Source organism: Physeter macrocephalus, chromosome 5, assembly GCF_002837175.3.
Source record: "Physeter macrocephalus isolate SW-GA chromosome 5, ASM283717v5, whole genome shotgun sequence".
Classification (NCBI taxonomy): domain Eukaryota; kingdom Metazoa; phylum Chordata; class Mammalia; order Artiodactyla; family Physeteridae; genus Physeter; species Physeter macrocephalus.
This window is the reverse complement of record NC_041218.1, coordinates 21,629,910-21,647,717: the sequence shown is the minus strand read 5'-3', so window position 1 is coordinate 21,647,717 and position 17,808 is coordinate 21,629,910. Positions and strand designations below refer to the sequence as shown.

Sequence of the window (17,808 nt, the reverse complement as noted above, 5' to 3'; positions counted from 1 at the left end):
TTTTACTTTGACTTTTGTAGTTTCTTGAGTATGCATGCATTTTTTAAAAATCTGGTTTGTTGTATTTATTACAGGTTCATTATTTATTTGGTGGGAATCCAGGAAAATCTTGCTCCCCCAAGATGAGATTAGATGACTTCTGGTCACTGAAATTGTGTAGGCCTTCAAAAGATTACTTACTGAGGCATTGCAAGTATCTCATAAGAAAACACAGGTATAAAAATAAATCACTGAAAACTTTTATTTAGCATTATCAGCTATTGTTGGTATTACCTAAGCTTTGGAGATGTGGCTTTGTCTTTGGAAATTTAGTGACATGACACTGTAAATACTGTGAAGATCATGACTTTTGTAAATGCCCTGTTCTCCTTATTTTTGCTTTCTTCTTTCAAAGGACGGTACAAAGTGAAGATAGATCTTGATGCTAAAAATTATTAAAGATAGAGCAAGGATATTTTGCAGCTGTTAATGGAAAAAGTTTCTATGAATGTGATGAACCTACCTCTGAGTAACTCAAGGCCTAACCACTACAGATTATATCAGTTCTAGATTATTGGCATGTGACTGACCTACTGATAACTCTCTTAACAGTGAATGTGATGATATAGTTGCGTAAATAATCTCTTTATATTTTGATGTTTCAGAATACAACTTCAAATATGATTATAGCTTTACATCATTACTTTTGCCATTTAATTGCAAAATCAAGTAATCAAACATTTTCATATATCTCCTCGGTCATGTTTGCTTTTGAGCCTTAGCAGGTGATAAGCTGAAAAATGTAGAAAAATACATCTATCCCTTTGGTTACTGGTAGTGTTAGATTGTAATAAAAATTCACAATTTGGAGGGAGAGAAGTTTAGCTTTTAATGATGATAATAGGTACCATTTATGAGCATTTTTGTGTGCTAGATTCTGCATATTATTCTCACAATAAGACAGTGGAGTATGTACTGTTATTATTACTCTTATAAAAGAAGAAATGGAAGCATTTTTAAGTGGGTTGTATAACTGACCTAAGGTCGTACAGCCGTAAGTGACAGAGCCGGGATTTGATGCTGCGTATTCTGACTCCAGAGTTACCACTTCACCACCACCACCACCCCATACACATCTGTATATACACAGACATGCACACATGTGTGTTTATATGTTTAGTATATAATTACGTTTTATATTTTATATAGAATATAAATAAAATCTCTGTAGGTGTAAGTTAGATTTGTGTTTCTTTATCATATCATGTTTGCTTATTATTTCTCTCTCTGCTTTCACAAGTTGTGCTTGAGAGATAAATTGATAACAAAAGCTAGTTGCTTCTGTTACTTTGTTATTACTATGAAAAATTAAGAGTATTTCCTATAGAATCTGTAGGAGAAAAGGTCTGAATTGTCATGTTGGCTGGATGGCAAGAGATAAATTTTGTCTTATTAACAAGATTTAAGCTTGAGGTACCTTCAGCTAATGTTTATGTTGCTAAAATATTATTCCTTGGTACTTAATGTTAAAGTTTGTTTTTAAAAGTTTAAAAAAACTCTAAACTTTGTTTTAAACGGTTAAGACAAATAAGACAATAAGACAAATTTGGGGAAATCATAATGGGTTTTTTTTTCCCCACTTTAGATACAACAACTATAGTTAGAATGTTGAGTTGAGCTTTTAAAAAAAATTTCCTGACCAAACACCCACTAGAGATTAAAGAAGGTTGTCTAGTGCTGTATGTAAAGAATTACTTATAATTACTTATTATAATTACTTATTATTTATTACTTATAAACACTTTCCTCTGGCTTTTAATTAGAAAAGTAATCCATGGTTAATAAAGAAAAAAAAAAGTCCTCTCTCCCCACCACAAAGAATTGAATCATCCCTCATCCCACCATTCAGAAATAGTATTTTGGTGTGTATCCCTTGAATTGTATGTGCACAAATAGAATTTTTGTTTGTTTAAAAAATAAGGATCATCTTGCTTTGAATCTGATGTCTTTTAATGAGTGATGTATTATAAACATCTTATTACCATGTTAAAAAATAAAAATACACATCATAATTATAATGGCTACATAGTGTTCTACTCTGTGTAATTTACTTAACTAGTCTCCTTTTGTTGAATATTTAGATTATTTCCAACTTATTTGCAATTATAAATAACACTAGTTAATGTTATTATATACTTCCATATGCACCCCTATCCAAAATTTCTGTAGGATAACGATAGAATTGATGAATTATACATTGCCCTCCAGAAAGTTAATTTTCATTCCTTCTGGAAGTAAGTAGAATTATTCATTTTCCCACAACCAACCCATCCTAAGAAGTATTATTATTTTTGATATTTGGCAGTCAATTTTCTCCTTTAAAAATCTATCAGTGGACAGGTGAAATGACAATTTATGGGAATCTGAAATATATATTACGGCATATTTTAAGTTTCAAGTACAAAACATCATTAGTGACTTGTGCTAGTAAAGGCACAAAGTGAAGAATGAAAGTGGATAAGGAAAATAGTAATCAGTAACAAATTATTTAAATTTTTAATTACATTATGAAAGACTGTAGCAAATCTTGTGAGTGTGAGAATGATTCATGAAATAAAGTGACTGAAGTTGAAAGGCAGCAAGTTTGTGTGATTGGGCAAATAATCGACTTTTGAAATTTGCTACTATTTACTTAAAATATAAATTTTAAAGTATAAATTTTAGTTAAAATATAAATTTGGAGGGAGAGAAGTATATTGAATGCCAAGAAAGTGTCTTTGTTCTTAATGGTGCCACATAATACAGAAAATAAAGTGCCACTGTTTTTTCCTATAGCATTCAAGTTTCCAAATATATTGATGATTTGGGGTTGGAAAGGGGCAAAAGAAAAAAATTTTAATACGATTAGTTCCTTGTTCCTTTAGGTAGAGGGCAGAATTGTTGGCTGAAATATAATTCTAGACTGCAGACACAAGTCCAGTAATAAGTTTTTGTGGGCTAACAAAAAAGCTTAAAAAAGAAAAGAGAGAACACACTTTCCAGGAAAATGGATCCATTTGCTGGATTTATTTACTAGTACATACTAGGTGTATGTTGGTTAAGTTATCAGGTTACAAGGATAAAGACATACTTAGGATATCTCACTGAAAAAGAATTTATTATGAGAATATCCAGAGAATTAAGGTGCTTCCTCAGCACTTGAACAGTGAGGCCTGGTGGAGAATTGTTTAGGATACTGAGACAATTCTGATAGCTAGGAGTTACTGAAGTAGCTTTCCTTGTAACTGAGCCTCTCTCTTTCTGCTGCTTTCTGTCTGCTTTTCCTGTTCCACTTCCTGACTCTGCTTTCCCTTATGGCTTCAGTAGGTGGCTAGGTAGCTAGGTAGTAGGAAGGAAGGGAGAGAAGGATAGGAAGAGAAGGAATCTGTCATCTCATATCTTCTGCTTATTGCCTTCTGTGTTTTGTATGTTTTTTGTGTCCTTGTGTATCTCACATTCAGATTCTCTAAGAGAGTATCTTCTTACAGAGAGTTCCCTAGAGAGAGTATCCCTATTGGAAAGAATTCTGCCAGGCCACTTTATAAATTGCTCATCAAGCTCAAGACGATTGCTTTTGGCTCAGGTGCCAAAACTCTGGTCGAATTCATTGTGGACAAGATGGTAGAGAAACATGGACCTAAGACTCTCATCTGAGGATTGTAAGGCTGGCTGACAATCAGGGTACTATCTGGTACAAGAAAACTGTAATGTTTGGCCAGTCTTTGCCCCTCCAGGTACCCTATCACTGAGATTAGCTCTAAAGACAAGAAATTATTGATGCCATCAGGTGAACACAGTTGTGAAAGGCTCTTCGCTATTTTCCTTTCCCAAATGAAATTAAATGTCTTCTATTCTTTCTGTATAATATTTTGAAAAGCATACCAGTTTATTAGAAATAAATACATATATAATTATGCTATTACAAAAGGAATTATCATTATTTAAATAGATATATAGTCCCAAGTAGACTTTTTTAATTTAAGAAAATTCATTGTTTCCTTTCAGCTTTGGAATCAGAGAGACTTGTGTTTAATTCTACTTCTGCCACTTACTAGGTCTTAGCTTGGCCAAGTTCATTTACTAGGCTCAGTTCCTCATCTGTTTTTTGTTTTTTTTTTTTTAATGGTGATAAACTTGTCATCATAGAGTTATGGGAGGATAAATGAAATATGTAAGATACTTGATACAGTGTCTAGCACAAAACAAACGATTGATAAATGATTGCTACAGTTTTTGTTATTGTTATTACTGACTGAGACATGGAAATAGTCTCATTAAAAATATCTAATCAGTGTTAATGATACTCATTAAAAGAAGCTATAATCATCTCACTTTCTGAAGTATCTGTTAAACACCTCCAGTGGAAAGTATATGACACAAATCTAGGAAAGTATTTTTATTTTATCTGTACTTGTTTTTTTATGAAACATATTTGGCTGTTTTGCACTTCTGTTATATAAAATACTTGACATATTCACTATGCTTTGTAGTTGATTTAATCTTAGCTTATAGTTTTAAGAGGAGGGTCAGAAATGCTCTTATCCAGTCTCTAGCACCACAGCCTGACATTACCATTACATCTCCAGGGACTCCACATGTACACTGTTTATATATGTGTCAGTATTCTTAACCTCTGTATTCTTAAACACAGATTTTTTAGATATCCACAATATCTTCTCAGATACAGAGTATTCCACTCTGGTTTTAAAAGACATTTCTGATGTTTTTTCATAACTCTAGACAATTATTATTCTTGCTTACATTTTCTAGGTTTGAAGAGAAGGCCCAAATGGATCCCCTTAGTGCTCTGAAATATCTACAAAATGATCTTTATATAACTGTGGATCATTCAGACCCAGAAGAGACAAAAGAGGTAAAGGTGGTAATAAACTTCAGAAGTTGAACGTTTAAAAAAATGTCTTTCTAACCTATATTTGTTGACTTTGCTCTTGGGTGTTTAAAGGAAAGTGAGGAAAATATGATGACACTAAAAATCTTAAAAATGGTACAGAGCAGATGAAATAAAAATTGAGTAGACATATTTTCATGTGGTAATCTAAGATTCAAGTCACACAAAAACCTGTGATACACTCAGAAAAGGATTCTCAGGTATAAAGTTTGAAGTAGTCATTAGATTTTGTATTGGGAAGGAAATAGAAAATTTTACTTCTACCATAGTTCCATACTTCTTTTACTTAAGGGTTACATAAAGTTCAGTATAAACTTTTCTACTGATACTCCAAAATCCCCCTAAAAGAAGAAAGAAAACTCTCCTTTATTGTAAGGAGAAAGTGAAGAGAGGTTGGTGGGAGTAGAATCTTTGCTGGCTTGATATTTAGTTATATGAATGTTGTAGCAGTACAGTTTTACCGTAGGCTACTAACTTCGTTCATCAGTAGCCCCTAAGCTTGAGAACTTAGTAACAGATCATTACTTTTCAGTTTTTTGGATACATAACATGGGATGGAAGCAACTGTTACTAAGATTTAATATTCTTAGGACATATTTGCGTATCCACAGTGTGTGAATATACCTGCAGTGAGTTTCATGGTCTTACAACCTCTCTTCCAACTTCTAAGATTCCTTTTGTCACTTCTTCCTTTTGCCAACTATTCTTGTTCATAGTTCATCTAGCAACATCTGAACTGCAATCCATTTTACCTTCCATTCTCAGAATTGGTGATTATTTGTAGTTCTGTTCCTTACATCTATTTCCCTGTTAGCTGTTGCTGTGCTTTGGCTTTGTAATAGCAACATGAAGCAGTGTTTTTCTCTGTTCGGCATTGACACAGGTATCAGACTGAATGACTTTCAGGCACCAGGTTCATTGTACTTTCAAGCAGAAGAGCCTGCATGTCCTTGGCACCAAAACAAAGAAATACTCTTTCATAGTTGCCTACTGTGAAAATAAGCCCTAGTTCTCTTACTCATTATTGGTTACAACGCTTCAGTAGGTGGAGAATCAGCAGAACACATTTTAAAACCCCCTGAAAAAGGACAGTTAATTGTCTTTTCTTGAGTCTTCAGTCAATTCATGATACTATTTGAAATGGGGAGAATTGTCACAATTCTGCCAAGTAGCAGAATATATTTGGTTTAATCTGTTATGGCTTATAAACTGAACATGGTTGTGAAGAGTCCATTAATGTTCATTTTGTTAGACCATGCATTTGAGAGTTATAAATGGATTTTCTTGTGTTTTCACCATAGTCTGTCTAAAATGGCTATAATCCGGGAACATTCATTTTTCTTTTATTTTTTAAAACCAAACCAAAACAAAATATTTCAAAATAAATAATTTCAGCTGTGTGAATTGCAAGTAGGCCAAAGAAAACAGACAGTTTGCTCTTAAAGCTAAGCTAGTAGGAAAGTCCAGGACAGGGAGGTATCTCAAGTTCAAACAGTCATTTTAAGAATTTTGGTAGTGGGTTTCTCTTTTCCTGAAGAGTATCAAATTGTGATTTTGTATGCCACAGACTTCCACTCCATTTCTGAAAAGCTGTATCTATCAAGAGTTGTTTAACCCTAGTAGAAGTTAGTAAAAATGATGTTATTCATGTGTATGTCAGCATCAGAATCACTTCAGAAACTTTTTCAGAACAATACCCTCACCCTAAGAGTCTCCTCTGTCTGCTCTTTTACAATGGAAAACTGAAAACACACCTAAAAAATTGAGAATTACTGGTCTGTAAGGTTATTCTTTTGTTTAGAAACGTGTGAACAGATTTCATTTTGGGACAGAAATCCCATGGTGACAGCTCCAGTATATATATGTACTTACAGTATATGTTAGTGAGGCATATAGATCTTTGCTTTTCATTGTAAGAAATCATTCCCCTTTTTGAGAAAGGCCTTACTGCTCTTCATTTTCTGTAGTAGCTTGGTTTTGTTCTCTATGTATGTTTTACAAATTTTTCATTATATTAAATGATTTTATCAGCAACCAGAAGTGGTTTTTAGATTTTTCTCCCCCTTTTTTGGGTCATCATTGTGTCTGTTAGTCGCAAAATGCTGGTGGACTATCAACTAATAATGGTTCTTTGCTTTCTTCCAGTCTCCAGAGCATGGGTTCTAAATTGGTGATGAGCTTATAAACATTATATTTTTTTCTAGAAAAGGGCCAAGAAAAGGATGCCTAAACTGATTCTACCATTTTCAGAGAGGATTCTATAATAGAGAAGGAACAAGAAAAACAAATTTTCAGCCAGTATTGCACACTTTGTATTAATTGTCTTTCTATTGAGCTTCCAAAGTACCGATGTCATTTATTTAACAGATTGTGTAGAGTTCCTACAATATGCCAGGCATTCTTCTAGGTACAAGACATATACCAGTGAACCAAACAAGATACTTGCCCAGGAGGTACTTACATACTAGTGGGGAGGAACAATAAACATATTAAATAAATTATACTGTGCATTAGAATTTGGTAAGTATTATAGGAAAGTTAAAAAGAGATCAGAAATATAAGGGGACTTCCCTGGTGGCACAGTGGTTAAGAATCCGTCTGCCAATGCAGGGGACCTGGGTTCAAACCCTGGTCTGGGAAGATCCCACATGCCGCGGAGCAACTAAGCCCGTGTGCCACAACTACTGAGCCTGCGCTCTGGAGCCCATGAGCCACAACTACTGAAGCCCGCGCACCTAGAGCCCGTGCTCTGCGACAAGAGAAGCCACCGCAGTGAGAGGCCCGCGCACCGCAACGAAGAGTAGCCCCTGATTGCAGCAACTAGAGAAAGCCTGCGCACAGCAACGAAGACCCAACGCAGCCAAAAATAAATAAATAAATAAATAAAATCTACGTTAAAAAAAAAAAAATATATATATATATATATAGGGTAAGAATTGGGCAGTTGCAGTATTAAATAGAATAATCATAATAGACCTCATTTGGAAATCAGATTTGTACAAAGACTTGAAGAATATGAGGGAGTGATCTAAAATGATAATTTGGGGAAGATAATTCCTAGCAAAGGGAGGGCTAGAACAGAGACCGTGGGATGAGAGTATTTGGCTTTGTTTAGAACAGCAAGGAGACACTTGTGGCTGGAGTAGAGGTAAGGAGAGTGAAAGTAGTCAGAGATGAGGTCCAAGAGGTAAGAGCAGGGATTGGCAGAACAGGTTATGAATGAGTTCGTAAGTCATTATTAGGACTTTGGCTTTTACTCTGAATAGGGAGCCGGTTCAGGGTATTGTCCATGCAGGGTAGTGATATCATCTGCTTTATGTTTTAATTAGGTCACTCTGACTACTGTATTGAGAATAGACTAAAAGGGAACAAGGATGGGGGCAAAGAGAACTTTGAGGGAGGTGTAGAAATCTAAGCAAGGGGGATTGTTGCTCAGAGCAAAGTAGTAGCAATAGAAATGGTGAGAAGTAAAATAGATCATATTCTCCCTCCCTCCCTCCCTCCCTCCCCCCCCCCCTCCCCCCCTCCCTCTCTCTCTCTCTCCTCCCACAGGATCTCTGTATTTACAAACTCTTCTTCTGTGTGAAAGCAGGGCACTATGGTCCTAAAGTCTGTCCCATTTTCCAGCTAAGGGCTTGGTCGCAGGGTCTCCTCGACTGAGGCAGCCTTCTTGAGGGCATCTTGCCTCCTTTCCATGCTGCCCTTTTCTCTTCAGCTCTCTTCACACCCCACCTCCATTATTATCCCCATCTCTGAACCCTGTCCCCATCATTCCCCCCCCCCTTTTCTGTCCTTGGATTATCAGTGGAGGAGGGGGGCTGAGCTCCAGAGCCTGCTGCTGTGACCTAGATTTCAAGGCGAGACGGTTCCTGGTGCTGACAGTCTGCAGCATGTGGGATCTTCCTGGACCAGGGATGGAACCCATGTCCCCTGCATTGACAGGCAGATTCTTAACCACTCTGCCACCAGGGAAGTCCCCTCAATATATTTTAAAGGTAGAACCAACGGAATTTTATGATTGGATGTAGGGTTTGAAAGAAATGACTCCAAAGTTTTGAGCCTGAAAAACTACAAGGATGGAGTTACTGTCAACTGAAATGAGAAGGTGGAGCCTCCTGACTGGAATCAGGAGTTTAATTTTGCATATGTTCAGTTTGAGATGCCTGTGAAACAGCCAGCTTGAGATGTTGAAGTGATAGTTGGATATTCAAGTCTGAAGCTGGGGAGAGAGGACTGACTTTATTCAGATTGTGTACTATTACTCAGTACCTGTTAAAACTCTAGGGCAGTACATAGCAGTGCCACTTATTTAATTGGATGGTTAAAATAACAGTTTTCTCCCCATCCTTCTGTTTAGAGCCAGTGAAGTTTATTTTTCATCTTAGAAGTTAGAAAAGAGCAACAAATTAACCCCAAATAAGTATTCACTAGAATATAGGAAATTAGTAAAATAGGAAACAGTAGAAAAATGTAAAAAGTGAAAAGTTCTTTGAAAAAGTGACTAAAATTGGTCAACCTCTAGCAAGACTTATCAAGGAAACAAATCATGAAAACATAAATTATCAACATCACAAATGAAAAGGGGGGATCATTACAGCCCTACCTACATTAAAAGTGTACTAAGGAGATATTATGAACAAGTTTGTCAACAAATTCAGCAACTTGATGAAATGGACAAATTTCTTGAAAGATACAACTTATCAAAACTAACACAAGAAGAATTAGAAAATCTTAAGGAACTCCATATCAGTTACAGAGATTGAATTTGTAATTGAAAACTTTCCAAGAGAGAAAATACTAGGCCTGGATTCTATCAACCCTTTAAGGAAGAAAAAAATGCCAATTTGGTATAGATTCAGAATAAGAACACCTTCTAAATCCTTTTATGAAGCAGCTTAACTCTGATGTAAAAACCCAAAAAAGACATTACAAGCAAAGAAAATTACCGATACCCCTGTGAATGTGGATTAAAAATTCTTAAGAAAATTTTAGTTAATTGAATCTAGCAATATATAAAAAGGTTAGGGCTTCCCTGGTGGCGCAGTAGTTGAGAGTCTGCCTGCCGATGCAGGGGACATGGGTTCGTGCCCCGGTCCGGGAAGATTCCACATGCCGCGGAGCGGCTGGGCCCGTGAGCCATGGCCGCTAAGCCTGCACGTCCAGAGCCTGTGCTCCGCGATGGGAGAGGCCACAACAGTGAGAGGCCCGTGTACCGCAAAAAAAAAAAAAAAAGGTTAATGCACAATAGCCAAGAGGGGGTTTATGCTAGGAGTACAAGGTTGGTTTCACATTTGAAAATCAGTATATTTCAGCACATTGGCAGAATGAAAGAGAAAAACCACAGATCATCTCAATAAGTGAAGAAAAGCATTTGACAGAATGCAAAACCCATTGATGATAAAAATTCTTAACAAACCAGGAATAAAAGGAAACATCATAAATCTCATAAAGGGCATCTGTGAAAAACATACAGCTAGTACCATAGTTAATTGTAAAACATTAAACCCTTTCCCCTAAGATTATGACGAGGAAAGGTTGTCTGCTTCAACACCTCTATTTAGCATTGTGCCAGAAGTCCTAGCTAGTACAATATGGTAAGAAAAAGAAATAAACAGCATATAGATTTGAAAGGAAGTAAAATTGTTTGCATTTTTAGATGACAAAGAAAGAATACCTAAATAAATGGAGAAATAAATCACATTTGTGGTTTGAAAGACTAAAAAGTGTTGAGATGCCCATTCTCCCCAAATTGGTTTATAATTTAATGCAGTTTCTGTCAATATTCCAGCCAGTTTGGGTTTCTTTGTTGTCGTTGAGGAGATAGACAAACTTATTCTAAAATTTAGTCGAAATGCAAAGGCTCTGGACTAGCTAAAACAATCTTGAAAAAAAGAAAAAGTTGGAGGTCTCATACTTACTACCTGATTTCAGGACTCTGTATAGAGCCATAGTAGTCAAGGTGGTGTGGTACTGCCTTAAGGATAGACAAATAGATCAATAGAACAGAATAGAGTTCAGAAAGACTCATATATATGCAGTCAGTTTATTTTTTTGACCAGAGCATCAAGTCCAATAAGGAAAAGAAAGTTTTTTTTAACAAATAGTGCTAAATAACTGGATATCTGAACCCCTATTTCACTCTTAACACAAAAAATTAAGATGGATTATGGATCTAAGTATAAAACCCCAAACAATGAAACTTTAAGACGAAAACAGATTATCTTCACAACCTTGGGATAAGCAAAGCTTTCTTGGACATGACACAAAAGGCACTAATAATAAACGAAAAAGTTGACAAATTGGACTTCAACAAAATTAAAATTTCTACTCATTAAAAGACATTATCAAAAAAAATAGATGAGGGCATTCCCTGATGGACCAGTGATTGGGACTTCACGGTTTCACGGCAGAGGGCCTGGGTTCGATCCCTGGTTGGGAACTAAGATCCCACAGGCCACACCACGCGGCCAAAAATTAAAAATAAAAATAAAAATAGACAAGCCTCAGGGCTTCCCTGGTGGCGCAGTGGTTGAGAGTCCGCCTGCCGATGCAGGGGATACGGGTTTGTGCCCCGGTCCCGGAAGGTCCCACATGCCGTGGAGCGGCTGGGCCCGAGAGCCATGGCCGCTGGGCCTGCGCATCCGGAGCCTGTGCTCCACAACGGGAGAGGCCACAGCAGTGAGAGGCCCGCGTACCGCAAATAAATAAATAAATAAATAAGCCTCAGGCCAAATAATATCTGCATTAGATATGTCTGACAGAGGACTGATACCCAGAATATATGAAGAAGTTTCATATATTTTTAACTCTTCCTGTTATCCCCTTTTTTCCTAACTAATTTGTCCAGTTTCTTACGTTCAAAGGATCATTAATCAGGTGACTGATACGTGAAATTTTAAAGGCTACAAGTACAAGTGTAAAATACATCGTGAAGAATCAGTGGTATCAACTGTTTACGTCTTGCAAAGTGCCAAGTAAACTCCATTGAGATTCTACTCATTTGTATACTCTTATTCCTTCCTTTAACTGACCTGTTTTCCAGCACCCTCATTCAAGATGAATATGAATAGTTCTCCTAAATTTTTATTTCTTTACCAATTTGTTAAAGTACCAGTGATGCAATAGTTTTATCTTATTTTGTCATTGTTCAGTTGCATTGTCTGACTTAAAGTAACTCTGGCTAGCCTGGGAATCTAATCAACACTTAACACATTTTTTCAATGTAAAAAAGACCTTTGAGCCTTTATAATTATATAATAATACAATTATATATGACCATGGAATACCAATCTAAGTTGTAATTTAGGGATGGCTTATGCATAATAACCATGCTTTTTTTCTCAGAGTTTGATTTACACAGAGACATCAGGTGTTTTACAGTAGCATGCATTTATTTTTGAAGTGAGAATTCATATTTACTAAAAGTTTAGTAACTGTGTACAGGGCATCAGTCTTTCTATATGAGATAGATTCCCAAATGAGTAATTTTCTTTTTCTTTAATCGAAGTATAGTTGATTTACAATATTATGTTGGTTTCAGGTGTGTAAAATAGTGATTCAATACTTTTATAGATTATATCCCATTTAAAGTTATTATAAAATACTGGCTATATTCCCTGTGCTGTACAATGTATCTTTTTTTTTTAAATGTATCTTTGTAGCTTATTTATTTTATACATAGTAGTTTGTACCTCTTAATCTTATCTCTGTCCTGCCCCTACCCCTTTCCTTCTTCCCATTGGTAACCACTAGTTTGTTCTATCTGTGAGTCTTTCTGTTTTGTTTTATTCATTCATTTATTCTTTAGGTTCCACGTATAAGTGGTAACATCTGGTATTTGTCTTTCTCTGTCTGACTTATTTCACTTAGCGTAATACCCTCTAGGTCCATCCATGTTGTTGCAAATGGCATTATTTCATTCTTTTTTATGGCTGAGTAGTATTCCATTGTATATATATACCACATCTTCTTTATCCATTCATCTGTTGATGGACAGTTAGGTTGCTTCCGTATCAGCCTATTGTAAATAATGCTGCTGTGAACATTGGAGTGCATGTATCTTTTCAAATTAGTGTTTTCATTTTCTTTGGATGTATACTCAAGAGTGGAATTGCTGGATCATATGGTAGTGAGTAATACTTTATATTTCAGTTAACTTCTTGTTCCTTAATAAATACATACTTTAGTATATTTTTAAAATAAAATAATTCCAGGACTTGGTCTAGTATTTTGGAAAATGATAATAGCAGTCCACTAGAAAAGTCAGCATGTTGTTTAATCTAAATACGGTGTTCTTCTTGCCACTTTTTGGTGAATAGACCTATGCAGCACATGTGCGGAGACATCCAGTGGCTAATGAATGGTCGAAATTATAGGAGTTTTTTCTCCAGTGTGCTTACCTAGCTAATTTGCTTTTTTCTCTCTCCCCCCCCACAGTTTCAGCTCCTAGCTTCAGCTCTGTTTAAATCTGGTTCAGATTTCACAGCTCTAGGTAAGTATTCCAGTGTAATTTATCCGGCCATATGCCCTAGAATTTGGGAGGTTGGACTTCGATTTCTTTTAAATGAAACATCAGATGAGATGTCATCCAAACAAATGAAGCAAGTTTCAAGGTAGCATGCAAAATTTCTAATAACCTGCTTCAAGGTTATTTTCCAGGCATCAGTCACCAGTTCATGGATCAGTTTGCAGTTCCTATTACACCAATTGCTAGGTTATTATGCAAACAGATGGCAATAGAAGCCTGATCAAAATAAATTAATTTGTATAACGTTGTTTTGGAATGCAGACTGTATTACTGATATACTTACCATGAGTTAACACTTGTTGGTTGAATGGTTTTCCTCTGTTTGTTCTTTGTGAAATTGTGTGGTGTCAACAGAATGGGTGATGGAGTGGGCAATGAAATAAATGTTTGGGAGCAGAGGAACGAATTACCTCTTTCCTGAAAATGGGTATTTTTGTATGTTGGTATCTTAATTGTTCAAGTGTTTCTCAAGCATCCCAGATATGGGCATCAGTTTTCACTTAGTAGTACTCTCATTTAGTATTAATGAATTATTAATGTAGTTAAACTAGATTGTAGTAAAGTGGGGAGTCTGTAGAAGTTCCAGAATCCAGAGCTTTAGTCAGGTGAATTTTCAAGGATCTTTTAGTTAGGATAAGTCATTATAGCTTCAGTTTTTCAACAAGATAGTAGCCTTTTGAAGTATGGGAATTTCCAGCTTTCCTCTTGTCATTATGCAGTCACACAGTGAATGCATATTAATCTCATTAATGCTGGTGCTATTTTTAATTTGCCTTAGAGTCGAGCAATAGTATCGAAATTTTCCAGCGTGTGTAATATAAATACTTCTCTTTATCTTTGGAATTAAATAACACTTTGGAATATCAGTTTAATTTCTTCATTGTTTGACTTTTTGTCTCTTAAAGGTGAAACATACCTCAGAGGAGAAAAAAACAGAGACATACAATGATGGTGTTTCACACTGGGATGGGAAATAGTAGCAGTGGCTCTTGGGGTCTTGCCCTTTGTTTTGTTTTTCCTTAATGAGTAATTGAGGCTACTCTACTGATCAAGGCAGCTGCAGTCCTCAGTTCTAATTCCAGAATATGTAGGATTCCACAGGGCAAGAGGACTGCTATAAAATGTAACTCCAGTAGGTTCTCCTAAAAATGTATATAGTTGTTTACCGCTATTCCATACACTCAAAGGGCTTTTATAAAATGTTTTCAGGTTGTTAGAAATCTCAACCCTAAGATGGAGAGTCTAGTTATAGGCATTATTTTAGAAAGTTCACGCCCTTTTGAATTTTATCATTTGAAACAGGTTTAGTGATACAGGAACTGAGAGCCTTGCATATAGATATTCAGTTTGAATAAATGTGTGCCTTGTTAGGTATGGATACTGCAGCCCAGAGCCATTATTTTTATTTTAATGGTGGACAGCACTGAAATATCTCTGGCTGACTTATATTTAGCCTTTAGAACAAGAATTTTTTGGCAGTCATTTGAATATGTTAGACTGGTGTCAGCAAATGTTTTACTTTTAGCTTATTAACTCTTTTCTTCTTTCTCTGCCCTATTCACTGTCAGCTAATATATTTTGTCAGGAACAGTTTGTTTTAGTTGGATTCTAAACTTCAGATACACTGAGATCTGTACAAACACAACAGAAAAAAATACAAAAAGGGAAATTTTCTGTGGGTTTTTTTTCCCTACCTGTCTGAAGGGAGGCAGTTTAGTAGTTAAGAGATAAGAGTGTAGTATAGTGGTTAAGGGTCAGAATCTAGGTTTAGATATCAGTTCTGCCACTTGCTAATTTTTAAAGTGACTTTGAACAATTCACCTTTCTAAGCATTAAGTTCTTCATCTATAAAATGGAGGTAAGCAAAGTACTTACCTCAAGTTGTTGAGAGAATTAAGTAATTATGAAAAACAACAAAATGAAATACTTAGTAAGTGCTCCATTCAGGTACTAGTATTACTACCTTATTTATAAATGTAGTCTTTGTAACATTGGTGTATTTGGATGAGGAGCAAATTCAGGTTATATGCTAATTTTAATAAGGAGAAATTTGATATATTATTTATAAACAAAAAGTACCTTTCATAAGGTTTCATGCCTATTTAGAGTTCCTGGTTCTTATTCTCATTCATTTTCTGTCTGATTGTTTTACCTTTATGCCACTTAGAATTGAAATCTAATGGGTTATTTTATGTATAGATGTATACACTTTTCATGTATAGATGACTGAATATTTTGTTTTCTAAATTATGTCCTGCCAAAATTGGCTCAACCAAACTGACTTCCTTCAGAATTCATCCAGTTTATCTTAACCTCTTAGAATTAAAGTATTTACTAATGTTATATGTAATTTAAAGATTTAGAAAGATGGAAAATGATTTGCAAACAGCTGGCATTATCTTAGTTTTGAAAAATGACTGACTTTAGAGAAAAATAACCTTTGGGGACCTTTATCTTAGAGCTACTGTGTTTGTGTCTGTGGCTGTGGGCACTTTGAATCTTGCACTTGGGCTTTCTGCTAATTTTAAGAGCATATTTTCAGCAAGGTATGTGACAGGGAAAATCTGGTCTGTAGAAGCATATTGCCTTTCTTGGTCTTCACACCTTTCTTTAGAAGTTTTATAGTCCGTATGTGATGTGCAAGTATGAATTCAGACAACTGTTTAAAATATTTTATGTCTAAAGTACAGTGCTCTTTGGCAGTGTGTTGACATTCGTGAATGAGGAGCCTTAGGGGTTTCACAGCATTTACTGTGCCCTTTTAGCCTTTATACTTGTACTAAATCCACCAAACTTAGATTTCAGCAAGAGACTTTCTTCAACCTCCTGTCTTTAGCCCACATGTTTACAGGTGATTTTTATATAATAATGAGTTTATTTTAGAAATAAGAAATGTAAACACAAAGAAACTTCTGTCTAGGAGAAAAATGAGAATTCTTGCTATTTCTTCCTTATTACCATAAATAGGAAAAGCTACCTAGCCTGTATAGGATGTTAACTTAAAAGTGTATTCCTGGGGCTTCCCTGGTGGCGCAGTGGTTAAGAATCCACCTGGGAAGGCAGGGGACACGGGTTCAAGCCCTGGGCCGGGAAGATCCCACATGCCGCAGAGCAGCTAAGCCTGTGCACCACAACTACTGAGCCTGTGCTCTAAATCCTGCAAGCCACAACTACTGAGCCCATGTGCCACAACCGCTGAAGCGCGAGCACCTAGAGCCTGTGCTCCGCAACAAGAGAAGCCACCACAGTGAGAAGCCCATGCACCGCAACAAAGATTAGACCTCGCTCACCACAACTAGAGAAAGAAAGCCTGTGTGCAACAACGAAGACCCACCGCAGCCAAAAAGAATGAATAAATAAAATAAATTAATTAAAAAAAAAAAAATTTTTTAAAGTATATTCCTAATAGGTCACTTTCTTTTAGAGCAGTCATTGTCGTCAGTCACAACAGTAATGATAAAGTGATAGCTAATATTTATTGAGCACTTACTGTGGGACCAGGTACTATTCTAAACACTTTACATGTCATAACTCACTTAATCTTCATAATAACCCTATGAAGTAGCACTAGTATGATCCCCTTTTATTATATGTGAAGAAACTGGAACACAGAGAGGCTGAAGTAAGTTGCCCAGGAATAGTGCTAGTGAGTAGCAAAACCAGGATTCACACCTTCGTAGTTTGGCTTCAGAACTAAATCACTAACTGTACTACCTCTCATTGAGCTTTACCAGTTTCCACTACTCTGAGCGATAAGTTCCTCATTCCACTGTATGGTGAAAATGAAGTGAGAGAAACAGTAGTTAGGAGCATGAGATTTAAAATCAATACAGCCTTTTTTGTCCTGTCTCTACCATTTAAGTAGTCATGTTGCTGTTGATGAGTTTCCTGGTGCCCCACCCATTTTTAATGTATTTTTTTTTAATATTAAGATTCTCTTTGAACAACTTCCCTCAGTCCCTGCCTGCTTCCCTCAAGTGTAACCACTTGTATTTGGCAGATCTTTATACACCGACATACAGGTAGAGTTGATTCCCATTATTCACAGCAATAGTCTCTGAAGTCACCTATAACACTGAATTGGTGAATACTGACCCTTTGCTCCTGTGGAAAATACAGAGTTAGGTTCCTGTAAGCCTCTTTTCACAGACTTTTTGTCAATTGATTAATAACAGAATGTTGCTTTCTTTCAACAGGAACACACCTTACTTGTGTATTTATACTGTTGATTCATTAACATTGAACTCACAACAACAGCACTATAACTCATTCCTGAATGAAGCTTATCTAACGTGTATTTTCTTCATAAGGCACATTGCAGCCTTCTTGCACTTAGGAACACTAGCCAGCACAT

The 17,808-nt window shown here is 36.0% G+C and overlaps 1 protein-coding gene across 2 annotated transcripts in view; it reads left to right on the top strand.

Annotated features, from left to right (window-relative positions):
• Positions 1 to 17,808, top strand: part of MKLN1 (muskelin 1) — a 179,545-nt gene that overhangs the window by 157,361 nt on the left and 4,376 nt on the right. For both annotated transcript variants that reach the window (XM_024131798.3, XM_028489738.2), the window contains exons 15-17: positions 75 to 214; positions 4,789 to 4,891; positions 13,364 to 13,418. In XM_024131798.3, coding sequence (XP_023987566.1) covers positions 75 to 214; positions 4,789 to 4,891; positions 13,364 to 13,418 — 298 coding nt within the window. The remainder of the gene's footprint in view (positions 1 to 74; positions 215 to 4,788; positions 4,892 to 13,363; positions 13,419 to 17,808) is intronic.